Source organism: Amblyraja radiata, chromosome 4 (genome assembly GCF_010909765.2).
Source record: "Amblyraja radiata isolate CabotCenter1 chromosome 4, sAmbRad1.1.pri, whole genome shotgun sequence".
Taxonomy (NCBI): Eukaryota; Metazoa; Chordata; class Chondrichthyes; order Rajiformes; family Rajidae; genus Amblyraja; species Amblyraja radiata.
The window spans coordinates 29,679,666-29,705,557 of NC_045959.1; the positions used below are offsets into that span (position 1 = coordinate 29,679,666).

The 25,892-nt window shown below is 44.6% G+C and overlaps 1 protein-coding gene across 1 annotated transcript in view; it reads right to left on the reverse strand.

Annotated features, from left to right (window-relative positions):
• Window positions 1-25,892, reverse strand: part of avl9 (AVL9 cell migration associated) — a 90,640-nt gene that overhangs the window by 37,969 nt on the left and 26,779 nt on the right. Inside the window, exons 3-6 of the mRNA XM_033019166.1 lie at window positions 25,535-25,620; window positions 16,358-16,429; window positions 13,076-13,165; window positions 564-630 (exon numbers count right to left, since the gene is read on the reverse strand). Of these exons, the coding sequence (XP_032875057.1) occupies window positions 564-630; window positions 13,076-13,165; window positions 16,358-16,429; window positions 25,535-25,620 (315 nt within the window). The remainder of the gene's footprint in view (window positions 1-563; window positions 631-13,075; window positions 13,166-16,357; window positions 16,430-25,534; window positions 25,621-25,892) is intronic.

A 25,892-nucleotide genomic window follows, 5' to 3' on the forward strand; every position in this document is an offset into this window, starting at 1 on the left:
AGGCCATTAACAGTTAGAACATAGAAACATAGAAAATAGGTGCAGGAGTAGGCCATTCGGCCCTTCGAGCCTGCACCGCCATTCAATATGATCATGGCTGATCATCCAACTCAGTATCCTGTACCATCTAACTCCCTCTTAAATATAGTTGACAATCACTTCTATTGACACATGCAACAATACTCCATTAAAAAACCCTTCATTTTTCAAAATCTTACAGGAAACATAATGTTGTCAATGCAAAAGTTCCTGGTTCCCAATCTCCTTTATCCCAATTACATTTTTTTAATAACACAAGATTTGTTTGGAATGGAACTCATTTTATAGCAGATCAAAGTGTATATTTGAATGATTTGGATGTGGAAGGCAAGATCAGAAAGTTAGTGGATGACATGAAGATTGGGCAGAGTTGTTGAACAGTGAATGCAGACTTAACTAACTACAACATAAAATCTGAATCATCAACATTCCTGTGACAATTTAGAGCAAACCTGTTTTTCCTCCCTTTGAGTGTGTTTTGGGGGTAACCAAAAAAATGTGTGATGTGATCGATGTTTACTTACTTAAATAAGCCTGGGATCCCTCTAAGGCATTCCCTCCTAAAGAGCTGTTCATGTGTTCATAAAGTTCCTAGTATAATCATTAAAAAAAAATCATGTTAAAAGCATTCAAACTCTGAAAAGGACAAATATTATATCCATCTTTTATTTGCCTTGTGCAAGCATTACACATGTACAAAAAAGTCAACCCACTCAAGCACAATGTAAGAAGATTCATCATTTGTTGCTAACACAGATCTTAAGTGCAGAAGTCTAAAGGGCCAGTCCCACTTAGGCGATTTTTTTAGGCGACTAGGCTGTTGCCACATTGTGTCGCCTGTGTGGTCGTGAGTAGTCTCCTCAGTCGCCCAAAGAGTCGTATCGTTTTTCTGGTCGCCTCTGGATTTTGAAATGTTCTAACTTTTTCGGCGACAGTGGGCTTGACGCCAATGTGCGTAGCTTGTCTTCTCCTGACATAGGTGCTGTCATAGGTTGTCGCCAGGATGACGTAGGTTGTCGTCAGGTCGCTGGTGCTGACTTTGGTGAATTCCATCTACGTCAACCGGCGACAGGTACCAGCGACTGAATTGTCTTAAGTTGTCTTCAGTTGGCATAGCTGACGTAGGTTGTCATAGGTGTGGTCGTGGGTGGACTTCCTAATGGGTCACCGGTTGTTGGTAGCTTGCCACAGCTTGACATCGACTCGGTGGTAGGTTGTTGCAGCTTGTCGTAGACATTGTCGTAGGGGGTTCCAGTCGCCGGTTTTTCAGTGACTGGCAACGACTATGACAGTCGCTGGCAGTCGCCGAAAAAAAAATATCGCCTTAGTAGGACAGACCCTTAACTCCTAAAATGTTCATCTTTAAAAACCTAGTGTAAAGTCAAATTTAAAATTGTAATGATCCCAATGTACAGTGCTCTCTATAATATTTTGGACAGACCCATCATTTATTTATTTGCCTCTGTACTCCACAATTTGAGATTTGTAATAGAAAAAAAAATCACATGTGGTTAAAGTCCATTGTCAGATTTTATTAAAGGCCATTTTTAAACAAACAAAATACGGGAGTAACTCAGCAGGTCAGGCAACTTCACCAGAGAACATTTTAGGTCGAAATGTTCGAAATAGAGGCGAGGTTTTGAGTCGGGACGCTTGTTCAGACTGACCGCCAGCATGTAAACCAGCATCTGCAGTTCCTTCTGTCTACATGTTATAAATTCAAGTATCAAAGGAATTGGCTTTTGATATTTCCAAACTTCTGCTCTCACAGAATTCTCAAAGAATGTTGAACAAAAAAACTAAGCAATGGAGAAACTCTGTGGAGGGAAATGGACAGATGACATTTCTTTTCGGGAATTTTCTTCAAACTGATCCCTGATAAGTCTGTGCCTTTACAAATGTGAGTAAATTATACATTTAAGAATTTTCTCCAGTAAATTCCCTACCACTAATGAAGATCTAAAGAGCCATGGTTTTCAAGGGGAATTGGACACTTGGTTCGGAAAAAGAGGGAGATCTACAATAGTTATAGGCAGCATGGAGTAAATGAGGTGCTTGAGGAGTATAAAGAATGTAAAAAGAATCTTAAGAAAGAAATTAGAAAAGCTAAAAGAAGATATGAGGTTGCTTTGGCAAGTAAGGTAAAAGTAAATCCGAAGGGTTTCTACCGCTATATTAATAGCAAAAGGATAACAAGGGATAAAATTGGTCCATTAGAGAGTCAGAGTGGCCAACTATCTGCAGAGCCAAAAGAGATGGGGGAGATATTGAACAGTTTCTTTTCTTCGGTATTCACCAAGGAGAAGGATATTGAATTATGTGAGGTAAGGGAAACAAGTAGAGTAGCTATGGAAACTATGAGGATCAAAGAAGAGGAAGTACTGACACTTTTGAGAAATATAAAAGTGGATAAGTCTCCAGGTCCGGACAGGATATTCCCTAGGACATTGAGGGAAGTTAGTGTAGAAATAGCAGGGGCTATGGCAGAAATATTTCAAATGTCATTAGAAACGGGAATAGTGCCGGAGGATTGGCGTACTGCGCATGTTGTTCCATTGTTTAAAAAGGGGTCTAAGAGTAAACCTAGCAATTATAGACCTGTTAGTTTGACGTCAGTGGTGGGCAAATTAATGGAAAGAATACTTAGAGATAATATATATAAGCATCTGGATAAACAGGGTCTGATTAGGAACAGTCAACATGGATTTGTGCCTGGAAGGTCATGTTTAACTAATCTTCTTAAATTTTTTGAAGATGTTACTCAGGAAATTGATGAGGGTAGAGCAGTGGATGTTGTGTATATGGACTTCAGTAAGGCCTTTGACAAGGTTCCTCATGGAAGGTTGGTTAAGAAGGTTCAATGGTTGGGTATTAATGGTGGAGTAGCAAGATGGATTCAACAGTGGCTGAATGGGAGATGCCAGAGAGTAATGGTGGATGGTTGTTTGTCAGGTTGGAGGCCAGTGACGAGTGGGGTGCCACAGGGATCTGTGTTGGGTCCACTGTTGTTTGTCATGTACATCAATGATCTGGACGATGGTGTGGTAAATTGGATTAGTAAGTATGCAGATGATACTAAGATAGGTGGGGTTGTGGGTAATGAAGTAGAGTTTCAAAGTCTACAGAGAGATTTATGCCAGTTGGAAGAGTGGGCTGAAAGATGGCAGATGGAGTTTAATGCTGATAAGTGTGAGGTGCTACATCTTGGCAGGACAAATCAAAATAGGACGTACATGGTAAATGGTAGGGAATTGAAGAATGTAGGTGAACAGAGGGATCTGGGAATAACTGTGCACAGTTCCCTGAAAGTGGAATCTCATGTAGATAGGGTGGTAAAGAAAGCTTTTGGTGTGCTGGCCTTTATAAATCAGAGCATTGAGTATAGAAGTTGGGATGTAATGTTAAAATTGTACAAGACATTGGTGAGGCCAATTCTGGAGTATGGTGTACAATTTTGGTCGCCTAATTATAAGAAGGATGTCAACAAAATAGAGAGAGTACAGAGGAGATTTACTAGAATGTTGCCTGGGTTTCAGCAACTAAGTTACAGAGAAAGGTTGAACAAGTTAGGGCTTTATTCTTTGGAGCGCAGAAGGTTAAGGGGGGACTTGATAGAGGTTTTTAAAATGATGAGAGGGATAGACAGAGTTGACGTGGAAAAGCTTTTCCCACTGAGAGTAGGGAAGATTCAAACAAGGGGACATGACTTGAGAATTAAGGGACTGAAGTTTAGGGGTAACATGAGGGGGAACTTCTTTACTCAGAGAGTGGTAGCTGTGTGGAATGAGCTTCCAGTGAAGGTGGTGGAGGCAGGTTCGTTTTTATCATTTAAAAATAAATTGGATAGTTATATGGATGGGAAAGGAATGGAGGGTTATGGTCTGAGCGCAGGTATATGGGACTAGGGGAGATTATGTGTTCGGCACGGACTAGAAGGGTCGAGATGGCCTGTTTCTGTGCTGTAATTGTTATATGGTTATATGGTTATAGTTGTATTTTCCTGGTTTGTCCCTTTGCCCTTCCTAACCAAATGGAGGACACTGGATAATTTTCGGTCCTCGCCTTGATGATCCACACATCTATTGGCATGTAACAAAATGTACCTCACTCCAGAAACACAACGTCTAACATACCATATGAATGCAAGGATGCAGAAACAGTGACAAAGAACGTGTCATGTTTATTGCAGATTTCCATTTATAATATGCCAGCTGATTTGCATTAATTTCTAATACAGTCAAGATATAAGAAATAGTAGAATGAGACCATTTAGCCCATCGTCTACTCTGCCATACAATCATGGCCAATCTATCTCTCCCTCCTAACCCCATTCTCCTGCCTTTTCCCCATAACCTCTGACACCTGTAGTAATCAAGAATCTATCTCTGCCTTAAAAATATCAACTGACTTGGCCTCCACATCCATCCGTGGCAAAGAATTCTACAGATTCACCACCATCTGACTAAATAAATTTCTCCTCATCTTTTTCCTAAAAGAACGTCCTTTAATTCTGAGGCTATAAACCTCTAGGCTTAGACTCTCCTACTAGTGGAAATATCCTCTCCAAATCCACTCTATCCAAGCCTTTCACTATTCTGTATATTTCAATGAGGTCCCCCTTCATTCTTCTAAACTCCAGCGAATACAGGCCCAGTGCTGACAAACGCACATCATAGGTTAACCTACCGATTCCTGGGATCATTCTTATCAACCTCCTCTGGACCCTCTCCAGATCCAACACATCTTTCCTCAGATATGGGGCCCAAAATTGCTCACAATATTCCAAATGCAGCCTCACCAGCACATTGCAGAGCCTCAACGTTACATCCCTGTTTTTGTATACAAACTCTCTTCAAATAAATGCTAGCAATGCGGTTGCTTTCTTTACTACCGATTCGACTTGCAGATTAACTTTCTGGGAATCCTGCACTACTACTACAAAGTCCCTTTCTACCAAGGGGTCCCAGAGTGTAAATTTGTTTCTGGATTCTGGATTTGTACATATATTTTCTCATTGACTGACTATGCTTGGTTCTGGTATCTGTTCATCAATAGTTGTTCATAAATAAGTGAAATAACATTGTTATGTGCTATTAAAGTTGCCAGGGGTAAACGGGACAAAAAAGTTTGGGAACCCCTGCTTTACATGTCCAATTTCTGGATTCTTACCTCATTTAGAAAATAGTCTACGCCAGTGATTACCAACCTGGGGCCAGATGGGCCATGGCAAATTTCAGGGAGGAGCCACACAAAAGTTTGAGGATTTAGGGGGCCACAGGTTCAATGAAGGGGGCCACTTTTTTTCCGCTAATAATGTCAGGGGAAGTGGGGGTGGCACAGAAAAATTAAAGAGCCAAGGGGGCCATGAACTAAAAAAGGTTGGGAACCACTGGTCTACGCCAGCTACTACCAAAATGCATGACTCCACACTTTGCTACACTATATTCCATCTGCCACTTCTCTGCCCACTCTCCCAACATGTCCAAATCCTTCTGCAGACCCCCTGCTGTCTCTACACTACCTGCCCCTCCAACTATTTTCATATCATCTGCAAGCTTTGCCACAAAGCCTTCAATCCCTTCGTCCAAATCATTAATATACAACGTGAAGAGCAGCGGCCCCAGCACCGTATACAACGTGAAGAGCAGCGGCCCCAGCACCGCCCCTTGCGGAACTCCACTAGTCACTGGCAGCCAACCAGAAAAAGTCCCTTTGATTGCCACTCCTTGGCTTGTGCCAATCAGCCAACCTGCTATCCAGGCTAGTATCTGCCCTTTGATACAGTTGGCTCTCAAAGCAGCCTAACAGGTGGCTCCTTATCAAAGGCTTTCTGAAAATCTAAGTAAACAACATCTACTGACACTCCTTTGTCTGTCCTGCTATTTACTTCTTCAAAGAATTCCAGCAAATTTGTCAAGCAAGACCTCCCCTTCACAAAGCCATGCTGACTTTGACCTATTTTATCATTAATAGCCTATTCGCCTATTTTAGGGATCTATCCCAGGATACTAACAGAGGCAAGAGGGGAGATTGAAGGAGCACTGGCAAAGATCTTTGCATCTTCTCAAGCTGGAGGCAAGGTCCCAGAGGACTGGAGAGTAGCCAGTGTTGTTCTTTTGTTTAAGATGGGAAGTAGAGATAATGCAGGGAATTAGAAACTGGTGAGCCTCATGTCAGTGGTATGGAAGCAGTTGGAGAGGATTCTTCGGGATCAGATTTACTCTCATTTGGAAGAGAATGGGCTAATTAGGGACAGGCAGCACGGCTTTGTCATGTTAACTTGATCATGTTTTTTGAGGCGATGAAGGCGATCATTGAGGGTAGGGTCGTGAATGCTATCTGTTAAATTCCGGACGGCAGAATGAATAACAACTTACACACTGGTTGCCTGGATCACGAGAGAGACATTTATTGTCTGTTCTGATTTCCTGTCTGTTCTGGTGTAGCAAATCACCTAAAACTTAGCTGTACAAAGGCTATACAGCTTGAGGAACTCGACAAAAAATATCTCCGTTTAATATCTTATACCATCCCAAGGTGGGCATCTTGCCACGTAGACACAACATAGAGATAGCCTGACAAACACTCGCCGATTTGTGCAGCTGCTGTTTTAAACTACAGTCCCCTGCATAGAAGGATCTGCGGCCTATCGTGTCCAGCTCGCAAACAAGTGCGACACTGCTCCGTATTTGCTGTTTAAAATGTTAAACAATACTGCATGTTGCCAAACAGTCCTGCACTGTATTTAAAGGATGAGTTCACAAACTCTATCCCGTCCTCCTCGCCAATTTTGTTATATTCCAGACGGCAGAATGAATAACACTTACACACTGGTTGCCTAGATCACGAGAGAGATTTATTACCCAGCATTCCCTGCTTATATTGAACACCAACTCATTAACATACACATGAATATGTATGAATACATTACACTATCTACATTAATTTTAGTAAGGCATTTGATGAAGTCCCCACTGTATACTAATCCAGAAGATTAAGATGCGTACGATTCACAGTGACTTGGTCGCATGGGTTCAGAATTGACTTATGAATAAAGGACAGAGGCTTGTGGTGGAATGGCATTGTTCTGGTTGGAGGTCTGTAACCAGTGGTGTTCTGAAAAGATCTGTGCTGGGCCCTCTGTTGTTTATGATACATATAAAAATGGACATAAATGGAGATGGGTTGGTTAATACATTTTCAGATGATACTAGGATTGCTGGAGATGTGGACTATGAGGATGGCTGTCAAAATATTTGGTGGAGTTAGATCAGTCACAGAACTGGGCGGAGAAATGGCAGATGGAGGGTCATCCAAGCAAATTTGGGGTGTGGGGGATCAAATGCCAGGGGACGTATACTGGTAAGAACCTTAACAGCACTAATATAGAAAGAAGGATCTTGGGATCCAAGTCCATAACTTACTGAAATTGGCCACACAAGTATATAGAGTGGTAAAGAAGGTGTATGATTTGCTTGTCTCAGGGCACTGAGTACAAGAGTCAGCAAGTCATGATGTGGCTTTGTAAGATTTTGGCTTGGCTGAGACTAGAGTATTGCATGCAGTTCTCATCGCTCTGTAACAATAAGGATATGGAGGTGTTCCAGATGAGATAGTTTAACTTGGCATCATGATTGGCACAGACATTGTGGGCGAAAAGGCCCGTTCCTGTGCTGTACTTTTCTATGATCTATGTTCTATTTTCTACCATGAACTTGAACAGATAACATAGACTTGCATTTCAGCATAGCATAGAAGGGGAACTGTTATTCACAGAAGGCAATAAACCATGGGTCCATGTGCCTATGTGTACAAATTGAATTGATTTAATGACGTAATTAAAGGCAGGATGATCTCCAGTGCTGTGGCCACATTTCAAGAGTCAAGAGAGTTTTATCGTCATGTGTCCCAGATAGGACAATGAAATTCTTGCTTGTTGCAGCACAACAGAATATGTAAACGTAATACAGAACAGGAGATAAAAGTTCAGTGTCTATATAACATAGACCATGTATACACAATACATAAACATTTAAAGTGCAATAGTAATAATAGACTGTTATTGTTCAGAGCTTGTTTGATGTTGTAATTAATAACCTGATGGCTGTGGGGAAGAAGCTGTTCCTGAACCTGGATGTTCCAGATTTTAAGCTCTGTACCTTCTTCCCTATGGCAATGGAAAGATGAGTGTGTGGCCAGGATGGTGTGGGTCTTTGATGATGGCAGGCAGCCTTTTTGAGGCAGCGACTGCGATAGATCCCTTCAATGGTGGGGAGGTGAGAGACGATTTTGGACTGGGCAGTGGTCACAACTTTCTGCATTTTTTCCCGCTCCTGGATGTTCAGGTTCCTGAACCAAGCCAGCCAGTCAGTATCCTCTACTGTGTACCTGTAGCAGTTTGAGAGAGTCCTCCTTGACATACCGACTCTCTGTAATCTTCTCAGGAAGTAAAGGCACTAATGTGCCTTCATTATAATTACATCAGTGTGCTGGGACCAGGAAAGATCTTCGGAAATATGCACGCCCAGAATTTTCAAGTTTTTGACCCTTTACACCATAAACAGGATTGTGGGTCATGATCCTACCCCTTCCAAAGTCCACAATCAGTTCCATGGTTTTGCTGGTGTTCCTCAAACAACATTGATCAAAATAAATCATCAGTTCAATATGGAATCAAACCAACGCAGATTGACCAACAACAAGAGGTTGAGCGGGAGATTTATGATTATGTTGGAGTACAAATTCATCAACATTTTTACAAGACTTTAAGATTGAATAGTACACTAGAAAAAGAACATATTATCAGGTCTGACAGTAAGTTAAACAGATTACAGATTTAGCTGCAAAATGATTGTGGAAATCTTTATAATGGCGAGCATGTGGCAAGGTGTCAGGGACATCACTGACTACAAGAGCAGCCCCGCCTGCCCCCACGATGATATCACACTGGCCAACAAACTAAACACCTTATTTGCCCGCTTCGAAACTGGCAACACCACCAGGAGTGGAATAACCCCGGCCATGGCGGAGGGACAGGCCTTAACACTGAGCACTCAGGAGGTACAGTGCGCTCTGCGTAGGATCAATCCACGCAAGGCTGCAGGCCCGGATGGAGTCCAGGGAAGGGTACTAAAGGACTGTGCTGTACAGCTGGCGGAGGTATTCACGAGAATCTTCAATCCGTCTCTATCTCTGGCAACGGTCCCCAAGTGCCTGAAAACAGCCACCATAGTGCCGGTGCCGAAAAAGTCTAAAGTCACCAACCTGAATGACCACCGCCCGGTTGCCCTAACTCCAATCCCAATGAAGTGCTTCGAAAGGCTGGTCCTCTCCCACATCAAATCCAGCATCCCTGCCTCACTGGACTCTCATCAATTTGCATACAGGGCAAATAGATCAACAGAGGATGCCATCTCTCTGGCTCTTCACACTGTCCTGACTCACCTGGACAGACAGGGCACGTACGTGAGGATGCTCTTCATTGACTATAGCTCTGCATTCAATACGGTCATCCCCACCAAGCTCACCACCAAACTCCACCAGCTAGGCCTCAGCTCACCGATATGCGATTGGATCCTGAACTTTCTGACGGAGCGACCGCAGGCAGTGAGACTGGGCCCGCACCTGTCCTCCACTATCAACCTGAGCACCGGCACACCACAGGGCTGTGTACTAAGCCCCATGCTCTACTCCCTCTTCACTCACGACTGTGTTCCTGCATTCGACAACAACACCATCGTGAAGTTTGCAGACGACACAACAGTGATTGGGCTGATCACCAACGGTGATGAAACAAAATACAGAGCGGAGGTGCAGAACCTGGCGGGTTTCACTAAACATCTCCAAGACCAAGGAGCTGATTATTGACTTCAGGGTGTCCCATAATGGAGAATACGCCCCAATCTCCATTTACGGGGAAAGTGTGGAGAGAGTGTCCAGCTTTAAGTTTCTGGGCACTCACATTTCAGAGGACCTCACAGCGCATATCCGTGTGTCTATCTAAAACATACCTCCTCCATTTGTATCCAAATTGTTATAGTGCACTATAGCTATAATGCACTAACTCTACATTCTGCACTATGTAGTAACATTGAATTTGGAAAATTTAGTCTTGGTCACATAAAAGGGAGAAGACAGAATTGAGGTCTAAGAGATAGATAGAAAGTTAGGTTCCGAATGGAAAGGACAATTAGGTGTTAAAGGACTTCAGTCTGTAAAGAGAATGTCAAAGACTACGAGGGATGTATCCTGATCACAAGCCAAGTATAGGAAAGCAATAATGTGGAAGTGTAAAGTGAAAGTTCATGCGGTGGTGAAATGAAGTGGAATGAAATGACCTTAAAGTCAGCTTGAAACATCAGTGTCTGATGTTAGTCGGTTCTAGAGAGGACACCGCTTTTCCAGGGACAGTCAGAATATCAGTAAACGTTGCGCACTGTACACAGGGTTGAACAAATAATTAATTGTAAGCCACAGAAGTTGATACATGTCCAATAAATTATCTTTGTGTTAATAATGTACGCCAGTATATCAGGTGTACAAACTGAGAAGCAACTAGCAATGGGATTAAAACATGAAAGTCTTTGTTTCACCTGCTGATGCAGCAGATAACAAGAGATGATGAGGTTTAGATAAGCAATTTCAGAGTTGAAGGCTTGGTTATCTGAAAGGATAATTGCCAAGAATTCAAAATTGGAAGAGAATGGGCTAATTAGGGACGTGCAGCATGGCTTTGTCTTATTGACTTGATCATGTTTTTTGAGGTGATGAAGGTGCTCATTGAGGGTAGGGTCGTGAATGCCATCTACATTAATTTTAGTAAGGTATTTGATGAAATCCCCACAGTATACTGATCCAGAAGACTAAGATGCATGTGATTCACAGTGACTTAGACACATGGGTTCAGAATTGGCTTACGAATAAAACAGAAGGTTGTGGTGGAAAGGCATTATTCTGGTTGGAGATCTGTAACCAGTGGAGTTCCGCACAGTTCTGTTGTTTATGATATATATATATATATATATATATATATATATATAAATGGACATGAATGTAGATGGGTTGGTTAATACATTTTCAGATGATACCAAGATTGCTGGAGATGTGGACTGTGAGGATGGCTGTCAAAATATTCAGTGGGGTTAGATGTACTTCCGGTGGCGCTGGTGCCAGCAGCCTCCACCTACAGCCCGGTATCTTTTTGTTTTTTTGTTTATTTAGTTATGTAAAAGTGTGTTTTTTTTGTGTTTTTTTTTGTGTTTTGATGTGGGGGAAGAGGGTACGGTGCGGGGGATACCGTCCTTCAGCCGCTTCCTGGTGAAGACGCGACTATTATTCGAGTCGCGTCCTCGCCGCCCCCCCCCCCCTCCCCAGCGGCCTACCTACTGGATTGGCGCGGCCTTTCCTGCTGGGATCGACCAGAGCTCCAGCAGCGGCGGGACAGCGCTGTAACATCGCGGGGCTGGCGATGCCTTACCGGGGGTCGCCGTCTGGAGCCCGGAGTGCTGGACCTGCGGCACCGACATCATGGAGCTGCGGTTTGCGGAGCTCCCAACGCGGGCGGCGCTGATGGACAGCGCGGGGTCCTGTGACTCTGCCCGGCTCGGCCTGCGGACTCGGGAGCTGCGGACTCCGGCTGTGGGAGGCGGCTGATCTGGAGGTCCGGGCCGCCGAGGAGGAGGATGTTCACCGTCGGGGATCGGCGTCGGCGTTCCACCGGCCCGGCGTGAGGGCCTGAACATCGGGCCACCCGGGGCGGCGACTGCGGGTGCTAGGAAGGCCTCGACCACGAGTGAACATCTGGGAAGAACGGAGGGGAGGCTGGCTGGACTATGGTGCCTTCCTCACCTTGGTGCCACTGTGTTATGTTGTGTCGTGGACTTTCAGTGCTTGTGCTTTTTTTTTTTAAATTCTATTCTATTTTAGTTTTAATGTTTTATTATTTATTATTATTTATTTATTTTTATTTTTATTTTTATGATACTGCCTGTAAGGGAAATTCATTTCGTTGTCTCTAACTGAGACAATGACAATAAATTTGAATACAACAATACAATACAATACAATCAGTTACAGAAATGAGCAGAGAAATGACAGATGGAGTGTAATCCGAGCAAACTTGGTGTGGCACTTTGGGAGATCAAATGCAAGGGGAAAGTATACTGGTAAGAACCTTAACAGCACTAATATACATATAGAGTAAAGGAGGCATATTAAGAGGCTATTATTAGTATCCAAAAGATGCCTTGGAAGGTTAAAGAGCTGGAGGAAATTGCAAGGTTAGGGATGAATGAGACTGTGTTGGTAATTGAAAACAATAATGAGAATTAAAAACAGAGTTGATGCTTAAATTGGAACCACTGCAGATCAATGAAAGGGATGGAAGAACATGACTTGGGATGATACTGTATGTGGTCTAAAATCTGTCTCATGAAATTACAAACAGTTTGGCTCAACACAAGGAGAGGGAAGAAGTCAGTTGTTAAAGAACAGATTTTTTTTAAACAAGCACTAAAGACAATGCTTTGGTCCTCCAAATATCCCACATTCTTGTGGCACAGATCACCAAATAATTAATATAGACGAATAGGATTAATGATAATAAAGAATAAAGGTAATCACTAAAATGACATAAAATTCCAACTGAAGCTGTTTGCAAAGGATGTAAATGAAGAATATTCTACTTTATTTTGTTTTCGTATTTTAGTTTAGAGATAGTGCAGAAACAGATCTTCGGCCCACCGAGTCCACGCCGACCTGCGATCCCTGCACATTAACGCCACCCTAAACACACATTAGGGACAATTTACACTTTAGCCAAGCCAATTAACCTACAAACCTGGACGTCTTTGGGGGTGTGGTAGGAAACCGAAGATCTCGGAGAAAACGGTCACAGGGAGAACGTACAAACTCCATACAGACAGCACCCATAGTTGGGATCGAATCCAGGTCTCTGCCGCTGCAAGGCAGCAACTCTACTGCTCGGTGTTACTTTCTTGCAACAATTTTATTTAAATGAAAATAGTAAAATGCTTACCTTTAAGATAGAAATTTGTGAAAAATCTTTTTCCTCAAAGTAAGCATGTGTGATGAGTTGCAATTTTGCTTGAAGTAAACCATAAAGCGGCTATTGAGAAAAATTGCGATAAAGTATCAATTAATTCACAACAATATTTTATAGCAATTTCATAGAATAACAGAACCTTCAACCTATCAGGTCTGTTTGTAAATTTGCAGCGAATGTGGCTATCAAATAATACAGAAGGTATGTGTTGGGAAAATGGCAGTTTAATTGTAGTTTAATTTGGGCAGGGCGTGAGGTATTGCTCTTTGGGAGATCAAATGTAAGGGGAAGTATAATTTAATGGCAGAATCTTGAACAACATCCATATACAGTGGGATCTTTGAAGGAGCTCTCGATTTGGGCCTAAAGCTGAAACACAAGCAGATGGAGTGGAAAATAAGGCATACTTGCCTTCACCAATCTGAGCATCGAGTATAAGAGCAAGGAATGTTCAAAAGGGAACTGCAGATGCTGGAATATCGAAGGTACACAAAATTGCTGGGGAAACTCAGCGGGTGCAGCAGCATCTATGGAGCGAAGGAAATAGGCGACGTTTCGGGCCGAAACCCTTCTTCAGACTGATGGGGGGTGGGGGGGGAAAGAAAGAAGGAAAAGGGGAGGAGGAGGAGGAGCCCGAGGGCGGGCGGATGGGAGGGTGGGAGGAGACAGCTAGAGGGTTAAGGAAGGGGAGGAGACAGCAAGGGCTAGCCAAATTGGGAGAATTCAATGTTAATGCCATAAGGACGCAAGGTCCCCAGACGGAATATGAGGTGCTGTTCCTCCAATTTCCGCTGTTGCTCACTCTGGAAATGGAGGAGACCCAGGACAGAGAGGTCGGATTGGGAATGGGAGGGGGAGTTGAAGTGCTGAGCCACCGGGAGGTCAGGTAGGTTATTGCGGACTGAGCGGAGGTGTTCGGCGAAACGATCGCCCAACCTACGCTTGGTCTCACCGATGTAAATCAGCTGACATCTAGAGCAGCGGATGCAGTAGATGAGGTTGGAGGAGATACAGGTGAACCTTTGTCGCACCTGGAACGACTGCTTGGGACCTTGAATAGAGTCGAGGGGGGAGGTGAAGGGACAGGTGTTGCATTTCTTGCGGTTGCAACGGAAAGTGCCCGGGGAGGGTGTGGTGCGGGAGGGAAGGGAAGAATTGACGAGGGAGTTGCGGAGGGAGCGGTCTTTGCGGAAGGCAGACATGGGGGGAGATGGGAAGATGTGGCGAGTGGTGGGGTCACGTTGGAGGTGGCGGAAATGGCGGAGGATTATGTGTTGTATTTGCCGGCTGGTGGGGTGAAAGGTGAGGACCAGAGGGACTCTGCCCTTGTTGCGTGTGCGGGGATGGGGAGAGAGAGCAGTGTTACGGGGCAAGGAGTATTGTGTGCGGCTCTGGTCACCCCATCACAGGAAGGATGTGGAGGAGTGGATGCAGAAGAGCTTTGCTGTCTGGATTTGAGGATATTTGAGCTATAAGGTTGGACAAATTTGCATTGTTTTCTCTGGAGTGCAAGACGCTGTGGAGAGTCCTGCTAGAAGTTGAGGAAAACTGTAAATGTGGAATTGGAAGGATTTTAACCGAATGCATCAATCTGCCTAAAAATAAAGCATGGATTTATAACAAAAAAAAGATAGAAATGAGTCTGGTCTAATAATACTTCAGACATGGTTTAATTGTGCCTACTAGGGTTGAGAATTAAATATTGCAGAATACTTTTCATTTAGAAAGGACTGAAAAGTGGAAAGGGAACAGGCAAGCCCAAATAAGAGGGATGACAAGAAGGAATGAGCTAGGACCAGTAAAAAGATTATGAAGGGTATGTGAAGTCTGTCCCAGTAGAATAGCCCCCTTTCTCCTGCCATCTTGTCTTTAATTAATGGTACTAATTACTCATAAAATCTTTCTCTCACACCACCCATTAAGCAATTTATTTGACTGATCTATTCAAACCAATACAAATTTGGACCGGACTCAAGTAATTGTGCATAATATTTGTGGTCTTAACAGTATCTTCATTGCTTTTCAGTACTATCTGGCAAGAAGTAAACTCAAAGATATTTAAATGCGTATCTTGCATCACTAGTTCAGATAAAGAAACAACTTTGAGAGCAGATATGACATCATTGTAAAATTAAAGACATTTGTAAATGTACAATAAAAAATTTAAAAACGATGACGCGATTTGATAGTTAAATTTAATATTTTCAAATTGCTCTTATTTAAATACTAGTTTAGGAAAAACTCCATTATAAGTCTCCCATTTCTAAGCATAGCCAACAGTGTTCTGAGGCTTAGACACTGCAGATGTTGGGATCTTGATGAATTCAACAAGTTCTGCATGATAAAGTTGATGAAATCACTTCATTATTAACCTCCACCCTGCCCTCAAATTCACTTGGTCAATCTTTGAAACCTTTCTCCCCTTTCTCGAACCCTTCTTCTCCATCACATGGGACCGACCAACGATTGATATCCACTATAAACGCATAGTCTCCGACAGTTATCTTGACTAGAACTTGTCCTCCCTGCTTCTTGCAAGGATTCCATGCTCACACTCAATTTCTACAACTCCGCTGCATCCGCTTCCAAGATAAGGCTTTTCACAGATGTCCTGTTTTTTCAGTAAATGTGGCTTTCACCATTGTTACAGATGGAGCCCTCTCCCACGTCTCCTCTGTGGTGAGAAGAGGCTTTCCATTCTTGGACATTCAATATGTCCTCTTTCTGTAGAAAACATGGTTTTCCCCTCCTGTCATAGATATATCCCTCATCCATGTCACCTGTATCCTGTAGTTCTGCTCTCGCTCCCCCTTCCCCCAGACGGAACAAGGATAGAGTTCCCATGGTCCTTACCTTTAACCCCACAAGCCTCAGAATCCAAAACAGCATTCTCCGACATTTCCGCCAACTTCAAATGATCCCACCACCATCTGCAAACTCCACACATACCATTTTAATTTCAGATATTCAAGATCTGCAATTTTTTGCTTTTAAGCAACACTAACAAACCCCTTTCATCAGCTTAGAATAGGTAACCAGTAAGCCCATCAGCAGGTTCACCAATTCAATGGATCCCAAGAGAAAATGTGCTATTAAAAAATAGACAAAAGTGAAATTAAATTAGCTCAATTGCTATGTCATTATTACTTTAAAACCAAATAGCTGAACAATGAAATGGTACTTACACCTTATTTCTTCTTCCCAAATTACAATATTTTATTAAAGAAGCTGTATTTGAGAAAAAGAGTGAATTACCAGCCTGCTGAGCACACAGACGCTCTTTTGTACAGTTTCTCTAGTGACGTCTGCTTGACGAACTTTCAGGATCTGAAATAAAGAAATAAATGCTAAAATTAGAGCCCCTAGAGGGACAGAATAATTTTATAGCTTGATAGAGAATGAAATTAATAAAAAAGTATAACTTTGACATTGGAAAAAAATGCCTGCATTAACACACTAAACAACAACATGGTAAATAGTGTCATAGAGCTGTATAGCATTGAAACAGGCTCTTTTGCTCAATTTGGCCACACTGACTATGTTGCTCCACTGAACTATTCCCACTGCAGAGCCAATATCCCTCCAAAACCTTTCCAATAAGAGAGTTTGGTATCTCGTGCACGCAATGAATCATTGGATTTTGTCAAAGGTCTAAATCTCTGATCTTGACCGCGTTTGGCCCACTGTGCTGCGAATTCCGACAGAACTCTGCCACCTACTGCCGTCATTTTAGGTCACCTCGCTCAGAGCCCCTCTCCGCCTTACGGGTGCTGAGGACTTTTCCCATCGATGAAAAATCAGATAGATATTAATGTTTTTTTTAAAATCACCATTCCCTCTGCTACCCCTGCCGGAGGGAGGGGGAGGGACTATAAAACCAGGAAGTGGTGTGCCTCACTTAGTCTCTGCAAGATGGATGAAGCCAAGGGGCACGTATCTCTGAGCTCTGAATAACACTGAACACATGTCTACACAACTGTGAGTACCCTTAATGTGGTTTGAAAATGAAAATATGGGTTGTTTGAAGTAAAAAGGCACTGCTTGCAAATAGTTGTTTGGGTGCTTTGGCTTAAAGTTGAAAGGCACTACTTACTGCAAATGGTGGCTTGGGTGCTTTGTTTGAAATTGAAAGGCACTACTTACTACAAATGATGGCTTGGTTGCTTTGGCTTGAAGTTGAAAGGCACTACTTACTGCAAATGATGGCGTGGGTGATTTGGCTTGAAGTTGAAAGGTACTTCTTACTGCAAATGGTGGCAGGTGATTTGGCTTGAAGTTGAAAGGCACTAATTACTGCAAATGGTGGTGGGTGATTTGGCTTGAAGTTGAAAGGCACTTCTTACTGCAAATGGTGGCTTGGGTGCTTTGGCTTGAAGTTGAAAGGCACTACTTACTGCAAATGGTGGCATGAAGTTGAAAGGCACTACTTACTGCAAATGGTGGCTTGGGTGATTTGGCTTGAGGTTGAAAGGCACTACTTACACCAAATGATGGTTTGGCTGCTTTGGCTTGAAGTTGAAAGGCACTACTTACTGCAAATGATGGCTTGGGTGATTTGGCTTGAAGTTGAATTGCATTATTTACTGCAAATGGGGGCTTGGGAGCTTTGGCTTGAAGTTAAAAAAAAAATCACCATTCTCTCTGCTGCACCTGCTGGAGGGAGGGGGAGGGACTATAAAACCAGGAAGTGGTGTGCCTCACTCAATCTCTGCAAGATGGATGAAGCCAAGGATCAGGTCTCTATGAGCTCTGAATAACACTGAACAAATGTCTACACAACTGTGAGTACCCTTAATGTGGTTTGAAAATGAAAATATGGTTTGTTTGAAGTAAAGGTTATCCATTTTGGTGGCAAAAACAGGAAAGCAGACTTTTATCTAAATGGTGGCCGATTAGGAAAAGGGGAGATGCAGCGAGACCTGGGTGTCATGGTACACCAGTCATTGAAAGTAGGCATGCAGGTGCAGCAGGCAGTGAAGAAAGCGAATGGTATGTTAGCTTTCATAGCAAAAGGATTTGAGTATAGGAGCAGGGAGATTCTACTGCAGTTGTACAGGGTCTTGGTGAGACCACACCTGGAGTATTGCGTACCGTTTTGGTCTCCAAATCTGAGGAAGGACATTATTGCCATAGAGGGAGTGCAGAGAAGGTTCACCAGACTGATTCCTGGGATGTCAGGACTGTCTTATGAAGAAAGACTGGATAGACTTGGTTTATACTCTCTAGAATTTAGGAGATTGAGAGGGGATCTTATAGAAACTTACAAAATTCTTAAGGGGTTGGACAGGCTAGATGCAGGAAGATTGTTCCCGATGTTGGGGAAGTCCAGGACAAGGGGTCACAGCTTAAGGATAAGGGGGAAATCCTTTAAAACCGAGATGAGAAGAACTTTTTTCACACAGAGAGTGGTGAATCTCTGGAACTCTCTGCCACAGAGGGTAGTTGAGGCCAGTTCATTGGCTATATTTAAGAAGGAGTTAGATGTGGCCCTTGTGGCTAAGGGGATCAGAGGGTATGGAGAGAAGGCAGGTACGGGATACTGAGTTGGATGATCAGCCATGATCATATTGAATGGCGGTGCAGGCTCGAAGGGCCTAATGGCCTACTCCTGCACCTAATTTCTATGTTTCTAAAAGGCACTACCTGCAAATGGTTGTTTGGGTGCTTTGGCTTAAGGTTGAAAGGCACTACTTACTGCAAATGGTGGCTTGGGTGTATTGGCTTGAAGTTGAAAGGCGCTACTTACTGCAAATGGTAACTTGGGAGCTTTGGCTTGAAGTTGAAAGGCACTACTTACTACAAATGATGGCTTGGCTGCTTTGGCTTGAAGTTGAAAGGCACTAATTACTGCAAATGGTGGTGGGTGATTTGGCTTGAAGTTGAAAGGCACTTCTTACTGCAAATGGTGGCTTGGGTGCTTTGGCTTGACGTTGAAAGGCACTTACTGGAAATGGTGGCATGAAGTTGAAAGGCACTACTTACTGCAAATGGTGGCATGGGTGCTTTGGCTTGAAGTTGAAAGACACTACTTACTGCAAATGGTGGCTTGGGTGCTTTGTTTGAAATTGAAAGGCACTACTTACTACAAGTGATGGCTTGGCTGCTTTGGCTTGAAGTTGAAAGGCACTACTTACTGCAAATTATGGCTTGGGTGCTTTGGCTTGAAGTTGATTTGCACTATTTACTGCAAATGGGGGCTTGGGAGCTTTGGCTTGAAGTTAAAAAAAAATCACCATTCTCTCTGCTGCACCTGCTGGAGGGAGGGGGAGGGACTATAAAACCAGGAAGTGGTGTGCCTCACTCACGCTCTGCAAGATGGATGAAGCCAAGGTTCACGTCTCTTTGAGCTCTGAATAACACTGAACAAATGTCTACACAACTGTGAGTACCCTTAATGTGGTGGCGGGTGATTTGGCTTGGTTGAAAGACACTACTTACTGCAAATGGTGGCTTGGGTGCTTTGGCTTGAGGTTGAAAGGCACTTCTTACTGCAAATGGTGGCTTGGGTGCTTTGCTTGAAATTGAAAGGCACTACTTACTACAAATGATGGCTTGGCTGCTTTGGCTTGAAGTTGAAAGGCACTTCTTACTGCAAATGGTGGCTTGGGTGCTTTGGCTTGAAGTTGAAAGGCACTACTTACTGCAAATGGTGGCTTGGGTGCTTTGGCTTGAAGTTAAAAGGCACTACTGCAAATGCACTTACTTCCTGTTTGCACTGTATATTGATTTAAGATAAAAATGCTACCACTTACGGCTGTGATTTTTGGCCATCTTACTCAGTCCCCCCTCCGCTGAGCAGGTGCAGGGAATTCTTCCCATCAATGAAAAATAAAAGTGTTATTAGTGTTTAAAAAATGTTGAGAAACTCTCTCCTGTCAATCACGCCCTGAAAGCCACACCTTTTCCGGTGGGAGGGGGAGGGGTTATAAAACCCGGAGGTGTGGGTGTGGCTCAGTCTCTGCATGATGGGGGAGGGAGAGGTCATGACTGTCTGAGCTGTGAATCAACTGAACACACTGAATGTCTACTGAACTGTGAGTTTGGTGTTTTGTGTGGTTTTATGGTGGTTTCACCCTGCATGAAATGGTATGAAGCTGCATTTGAATTTGGTGGCCTTCGACCCTGCTTGAAGTGGAATGAAACTGCACTGAATGTGGTGGCCTTGCACCCTGCTGAAAGTGGTATGAATCTGCACTTGAATTCGGTGGCCTTGCACGCTGCTTGAAGTGGTTGGAAACTGCACTTGAATTCGGTGGCCTTGCACCCTGCTCATTGTGGTAAGAAACTGCACTTGAATTTGGTGGCCTTGCACCCTGCTTGAAATGGTAGGAACATGGATTTGAATTTGGTGGCCTTGCACCCTGCTTGAAATGGAATTTCAAGGCATAGTCATGAGTCAACTGCCAGCCCACCAGCCGTGAGTTAGCTGCCAGCAGATCAGGCTTGAGGGACTGAGCTGCCACCCCAAGAACCCATACCAGCACTCCAGAAAGCCCCCTCACTGGCCACCAATATTGGAATTGGTGGAGAGGTGGAATATTGCGTCGGGGGACCAGCCCTCCCGTGTGAACATGGGACCCAACGGGTCCCACTTAGTCTAGTACATAACTAAAACTCTGATCTTGTTATCTTCCGGTTTGGTGGTCTTTATATTTGCGCAAAAACAGTTTGGGATAGCGCTACGATTTTTCGCCAGTTCACTCACCGTTCTCCTGAGCTGTGAGTGCACCAAATTTTGTTCCGATTGGTTGAATACCGTGAAAGTTAGCGAGGTTTAAAAATCTTAAAAAACGCGCGTGCGCAGATGATTCTCTTCTCCTGCCAGTCAGCGCCGCGCAGATTAGTCTCTTTCCCTGTCACTCCCCGGGACGGTCCGCCCCTTCCTGCGCCATCGCGTCTTTACTGGAGCTGAGGATGGCTGGCAGAGGTTTCCAACCGGACTTTCGGAGGGTCCCACAGCAGCCCAGCCCCGCCCCAAGCAGCCCAGCCCCACCCCAAGCAGCCCAGACCAGCCCCAAGCAGCCCAGCCCCACCCCAAGCAGCCCAGTGTCGGAGACTGGACCCAGCCCAGCCGAGCGTGGGAGACCCAGCTCAGCCTGGAGTCAGGGATATTGCCGAAGTCGCCAAACGTAAAATGGAGACGCTGATCCCAGCAGAGGAGAATGACCAGCGCCCGCTGTGAGCCCCATCGCACCAATTCCAGCCACTACCCCTCTGGTCCCCCTCGCTGGCTCCTCCCCACTTCCCCCATGGCTCTTCCCTCATTTTTTCTCCGAGCTCATTCACCCCCGCCCACACACCCCTCTCCCCCCACAACTAACCCTGCCCAAAACCCCCCACAAACCCCCCCACCACTCCCCCTCCTCCCCCCACAAGTCCCCCTGCCCACACACCCCCCGCCCACCACCCACACCTGCCTACCCCCCCCACCCACCCCCCCCACCCACCCCCCCCCCCCACCCCACCCACCCCCCCCCCCCACAAACCCCCCCTGCCTACAAACCCCCCCCACCCCCCCCACAACCCCCCGCATCCCCCAACCCCTCCCACCTCCACAACCCCTCACCCTCCCCTACAACCCCCCCCCCCTCTCACACACCCCTCCCCCCCACACCCCCACACCACACCTCCCCCCACACCCCCCCTCCCCCCTAAACCCCCCCCCTCTCACACACCCCTTCCAGCTCACACCACACCCTCCCCCAACAACTCCCCCCCCTCACACCCTCCCCCCCACACACCCCCCCCCTCACAAACACCCGCTCCCATACACCCCCATCCCACATCCCTCCCCGCCCACATACACACCTCCCCGCCACCCCACCTCCCCCCTGCCACCCCACCTCCCCCCTGCCACACACCCCACTCCGCCACACACCCCACTCCACCCTCTCACTGCCTCCTACACCTCCCCATCCACACACATACTCCTCCCCTCCCACCCCACAAGCGCCCCGCCCCGCCACACACCCCACTTCCCCCCTCCTCCCCTCCCGCACATGAAGAGGAGGGGGACGGAGTGCTCGGGGATGAGGGGAAATGTGCCGCGCCTGCGCAGTTAGGGGCTATGGGCGAGTGGTGGAATATTGCGTTGGAGGAACGGGTTGTGTTGGTTGAACGGGTAAGTGGTGGAATATTGCGTTGGGGAATGTGTTGCGTTGGGGGACCAGGCCTCCCGTATGACTGTTTAGTCTTGTACTAACATCTTAATCTTATTCATTCTTTCATGGTACAGGTGTAACATGACACCCTAACACTTATACACTATACCTTGGTCACTAAAGGCAAGCATACCATACCCCTTCTAAACTACACTTCTTCCCACCTTACTTCCTGTAAAGACTCCATCCCCTTCTCCCAATTCCTCCGTCTACGCCGCATCTTGACCCAGGATGAGGTTTTCCATACCAGGTCATCGGAGATGTTCTCATTCATTAGGGAACGGGGGTTCCTTTCTTCCATTATAGATGAGGCTCTCACTAAGGTCTCCTCGATATCCCCCAGCTTCGCTCTTGCTCCCCCTCCCCCCATTCGTAAGAAAGACAGAGTCTTCCTTGTCCTCACCTTCTACCCCATCAGCTGTCGCATACAACATATAATCCTCAGACATTTTCGCCACCTCCAACGGGATCCCACATCGTCCCATCTCCACCCCTTTCAGCTTTCCGCAGAGACCGTTCCCTCCACAACTCCCTGGTCAACTCATCCCTTCCCACACAAACCATCCCCTCCCCAAGTACTTTCCCCTGTAATCGCAGGAGATGCAACACTTGTCCTTTTTCCTCCCCCATCGACTCCGTCCAAGGACCCCGACAGTTTTTTCAGGTGAGGCAGAGGTTCACTTACACCTCCTCCAACCTCATCTACTGAATCCACTGTTCCAGGTGCCAACTCCTATATATCGGCGAGACCAAGCACAGGCTGGGCGATGAACACCTCCGCTGTTTCGCTGAACACCTCCGCTCATTTTGCCTTAACCTACCTGATCTCCCGGTTGCTCAGCACTTTAACTCACCCTGCCATTCCCAATTTGAACGTTCCGTCCTGGGCCTCCTCCATTGTCAGAGTGAGGCTCAGCGCAAATTGGAGGATCAGCACCTCATATTTCGTTTGGGTAGCTTAAAACCCAATGGTATGAACATTGACTTCTCTAACTTCAAATAGCCCTTGCTTTCCCTCTTTCTCCATCCTCTCCCCCTTCCTAGTTCTCCCACCAGTCTTACTGTCTCCGACTACATTTTATCTCTGTACCGCCCACTCCCCTGACAACAGCCTGAAGAAGGGTCTCGACCTGAAACGTCACCCAGCACCTCTCCAGAGATGCTGCCCATCTCACTGAGTTACACCAGCATTTTGTGCCGACCTCTTCTTTACTACTCTGTCCACCTACTGTATATTGCCACTTGCAGGAAACTTTGTATTTGTACTCCAATATCTCTCTGTTCAATACACACCCCTGTCCCCTACCATACATTATTTTTGTCCTGGCATGGTTTAACATCTCAAAATGCATTATTTCATACTTATCAGAGTTAAAATTCCATCAGCCACTCCCTTGTCTACTTTCCCAGATGATCTAACTAATGTGGTAACCTCAGATGACTTTCTTCACTGTACATCAATTTTGATGGAATGGCAATTTAGTTAGTTAATGAGAAAACATTTGTTTTTTTAAATCTGATTATTGATTGTTTATTAAATAGGTTTAGATTTGATAGTTCCTTTGGTGGAAATGTACAACTTGTTCAAGAACATTGGATGACAAGCGATATTGCAAATTCAGTAAAAATGAGAAACGAAGCATAAAGTTCATGAAAGTGCAATTGGACAGACACTTTGAGCAATATAAAGAAAGGAGGAGACAACTTAAGCAGGGTGTCTGGTGGGCTAAAATGCAATGCAAAATCCTAGTACCTGTAGTATAGAATTAAAGAGAATGATTACCATAAAACAGCAGAATACATTAATTATTTTGCTGAAAACCTATTCTTACAATTGATTTAATGTATAATAGTTCTGCATCTTTGTCAAGATCTACTGTATCCTGTTCTGCTGCATTATGTTATCATAAAATGATTTAGCAGTCCTCCGGGGAAAGAATGGCAACTTTTTTTCCAGAGGATGGTATATACATGGAAAGAGCTGCCAGAGGAAGTGGTAGAAGTGGGCACAAATATGATATTTAGACAGGTATGTGGATGGGATGGGTTTGGAGGGAAATGAGCCAGGCACAGGCAAGTAGGACTAGCTCAGCTAAGCAACTTGGTCAGCATGGATAAGTTGGGCTGATTCTGCAAAGGTCGCTGACTTTATGACTCTAGCTGGGCTGCATTGCAAATAAAAAAGGCCACCTTCTTGCCCAAGCAAAAGTTGCCAGATTTAACTGATGTTGAGAAATAGTTATAATTAATTATAGGCAATAGGTGCAGGGTTAGGCCATTCGGCCCTTTGAGCCAGCCATTCAATGTGTCCATGCCTGATCATTCCCAATCAATACCCCGTTCCTGCCTTCTCCCTGACTCCGCTATCTTTAAGAGCCCTATCTAGCTCTTTCTTGAACATATCCAGAGAACCGGCTTCCACCGCCCTCTGAGGTAGAGAATTCCACAGACTCACCACTCTCTGTGAGAAAAAGAGTTTCCTCGTCTCCGTTCTAAATAGCTTACTCTCCTTAGCGTGTCCAAACCCTTAATAATCTTATATGTTTCAATAAGATCACCTGTCATCCTACTAAACTCCAGAGTATACAAGCCCAGCCGCTCCATTCTCTCAGCATATGACAGTCCCGGCATCCCGGGAATTAACCTTGTCAACCTACGTTGCACTCCCTCAATATCAAGAATGTCCTTCCTCAAATTAGGAGACCAAACTGCACACAATACTCCAGGTGTGGTCTCATTAGGGCCCTATACAACTGCAGAAGGACCTCTTTGCTCCTATACTCAACTCTTCTAGTTATAAAGGCCAACATGCCATTCGCTTTCTTCACTGCCTGCATGCTTACTTTCATTGACTGATGAACAAGGACCCCCAGATCCCGTTGTACTTCCCCTTTTCCCAACTTGACACCATTTAGATAATAATCTGCCTTCCTGTTTTTGCTACCAAAGTGGATAACCTCACATTTATCCACATTAAACTGCATCTGCCATGCATCCGCTCACTCATCCAACCTGTCCAAGTCACCCTGCATTCTCATAGCATTCAGTTGATGAGGACCGATATTTATTTCATTTATATGTTCTAATAAAAATCTCCAGATATTAAAATTATTCTCTGCAGATACCATGGAATTTCTCACCAAGCATTAAACAAAAATTATAGTGAACTATATTAGTATTTTCTTCTATTAAACACAATCAATTTGCAAAACAGTTCTTTCTCAGTTGCCATAACAAATCAATAAAGTTATATTTTCAGTGAGGCACACACCTTGGCATCAATCTGACGATAGCAGGAAACCCCATAAACCGTCTTTTGATTTCCACTCCTTGGAGGCAAGTGAAAATAAACAGTATCTAAAGGAGAAAGAAAAACAACTGTAACATCATAGAACATATGGCAGGCTCTTCAGAACCAATTGTAATCAATTCTGCCTGCACATGCCCATATTCTGTGTATATCCATATATGTGCTTAAATGCCTCTTAAATGTTGTTCTCATTTCTGCTTCCACTATCACCCCTGAAAGCATACATCTTTTATCCATCTATCACTTTGTGTAAAACCTTTGGCCCATACACCTCCTTTAAACTCCTACCCTTCTCACCTTAAACCTTTGTTCCCAAGTA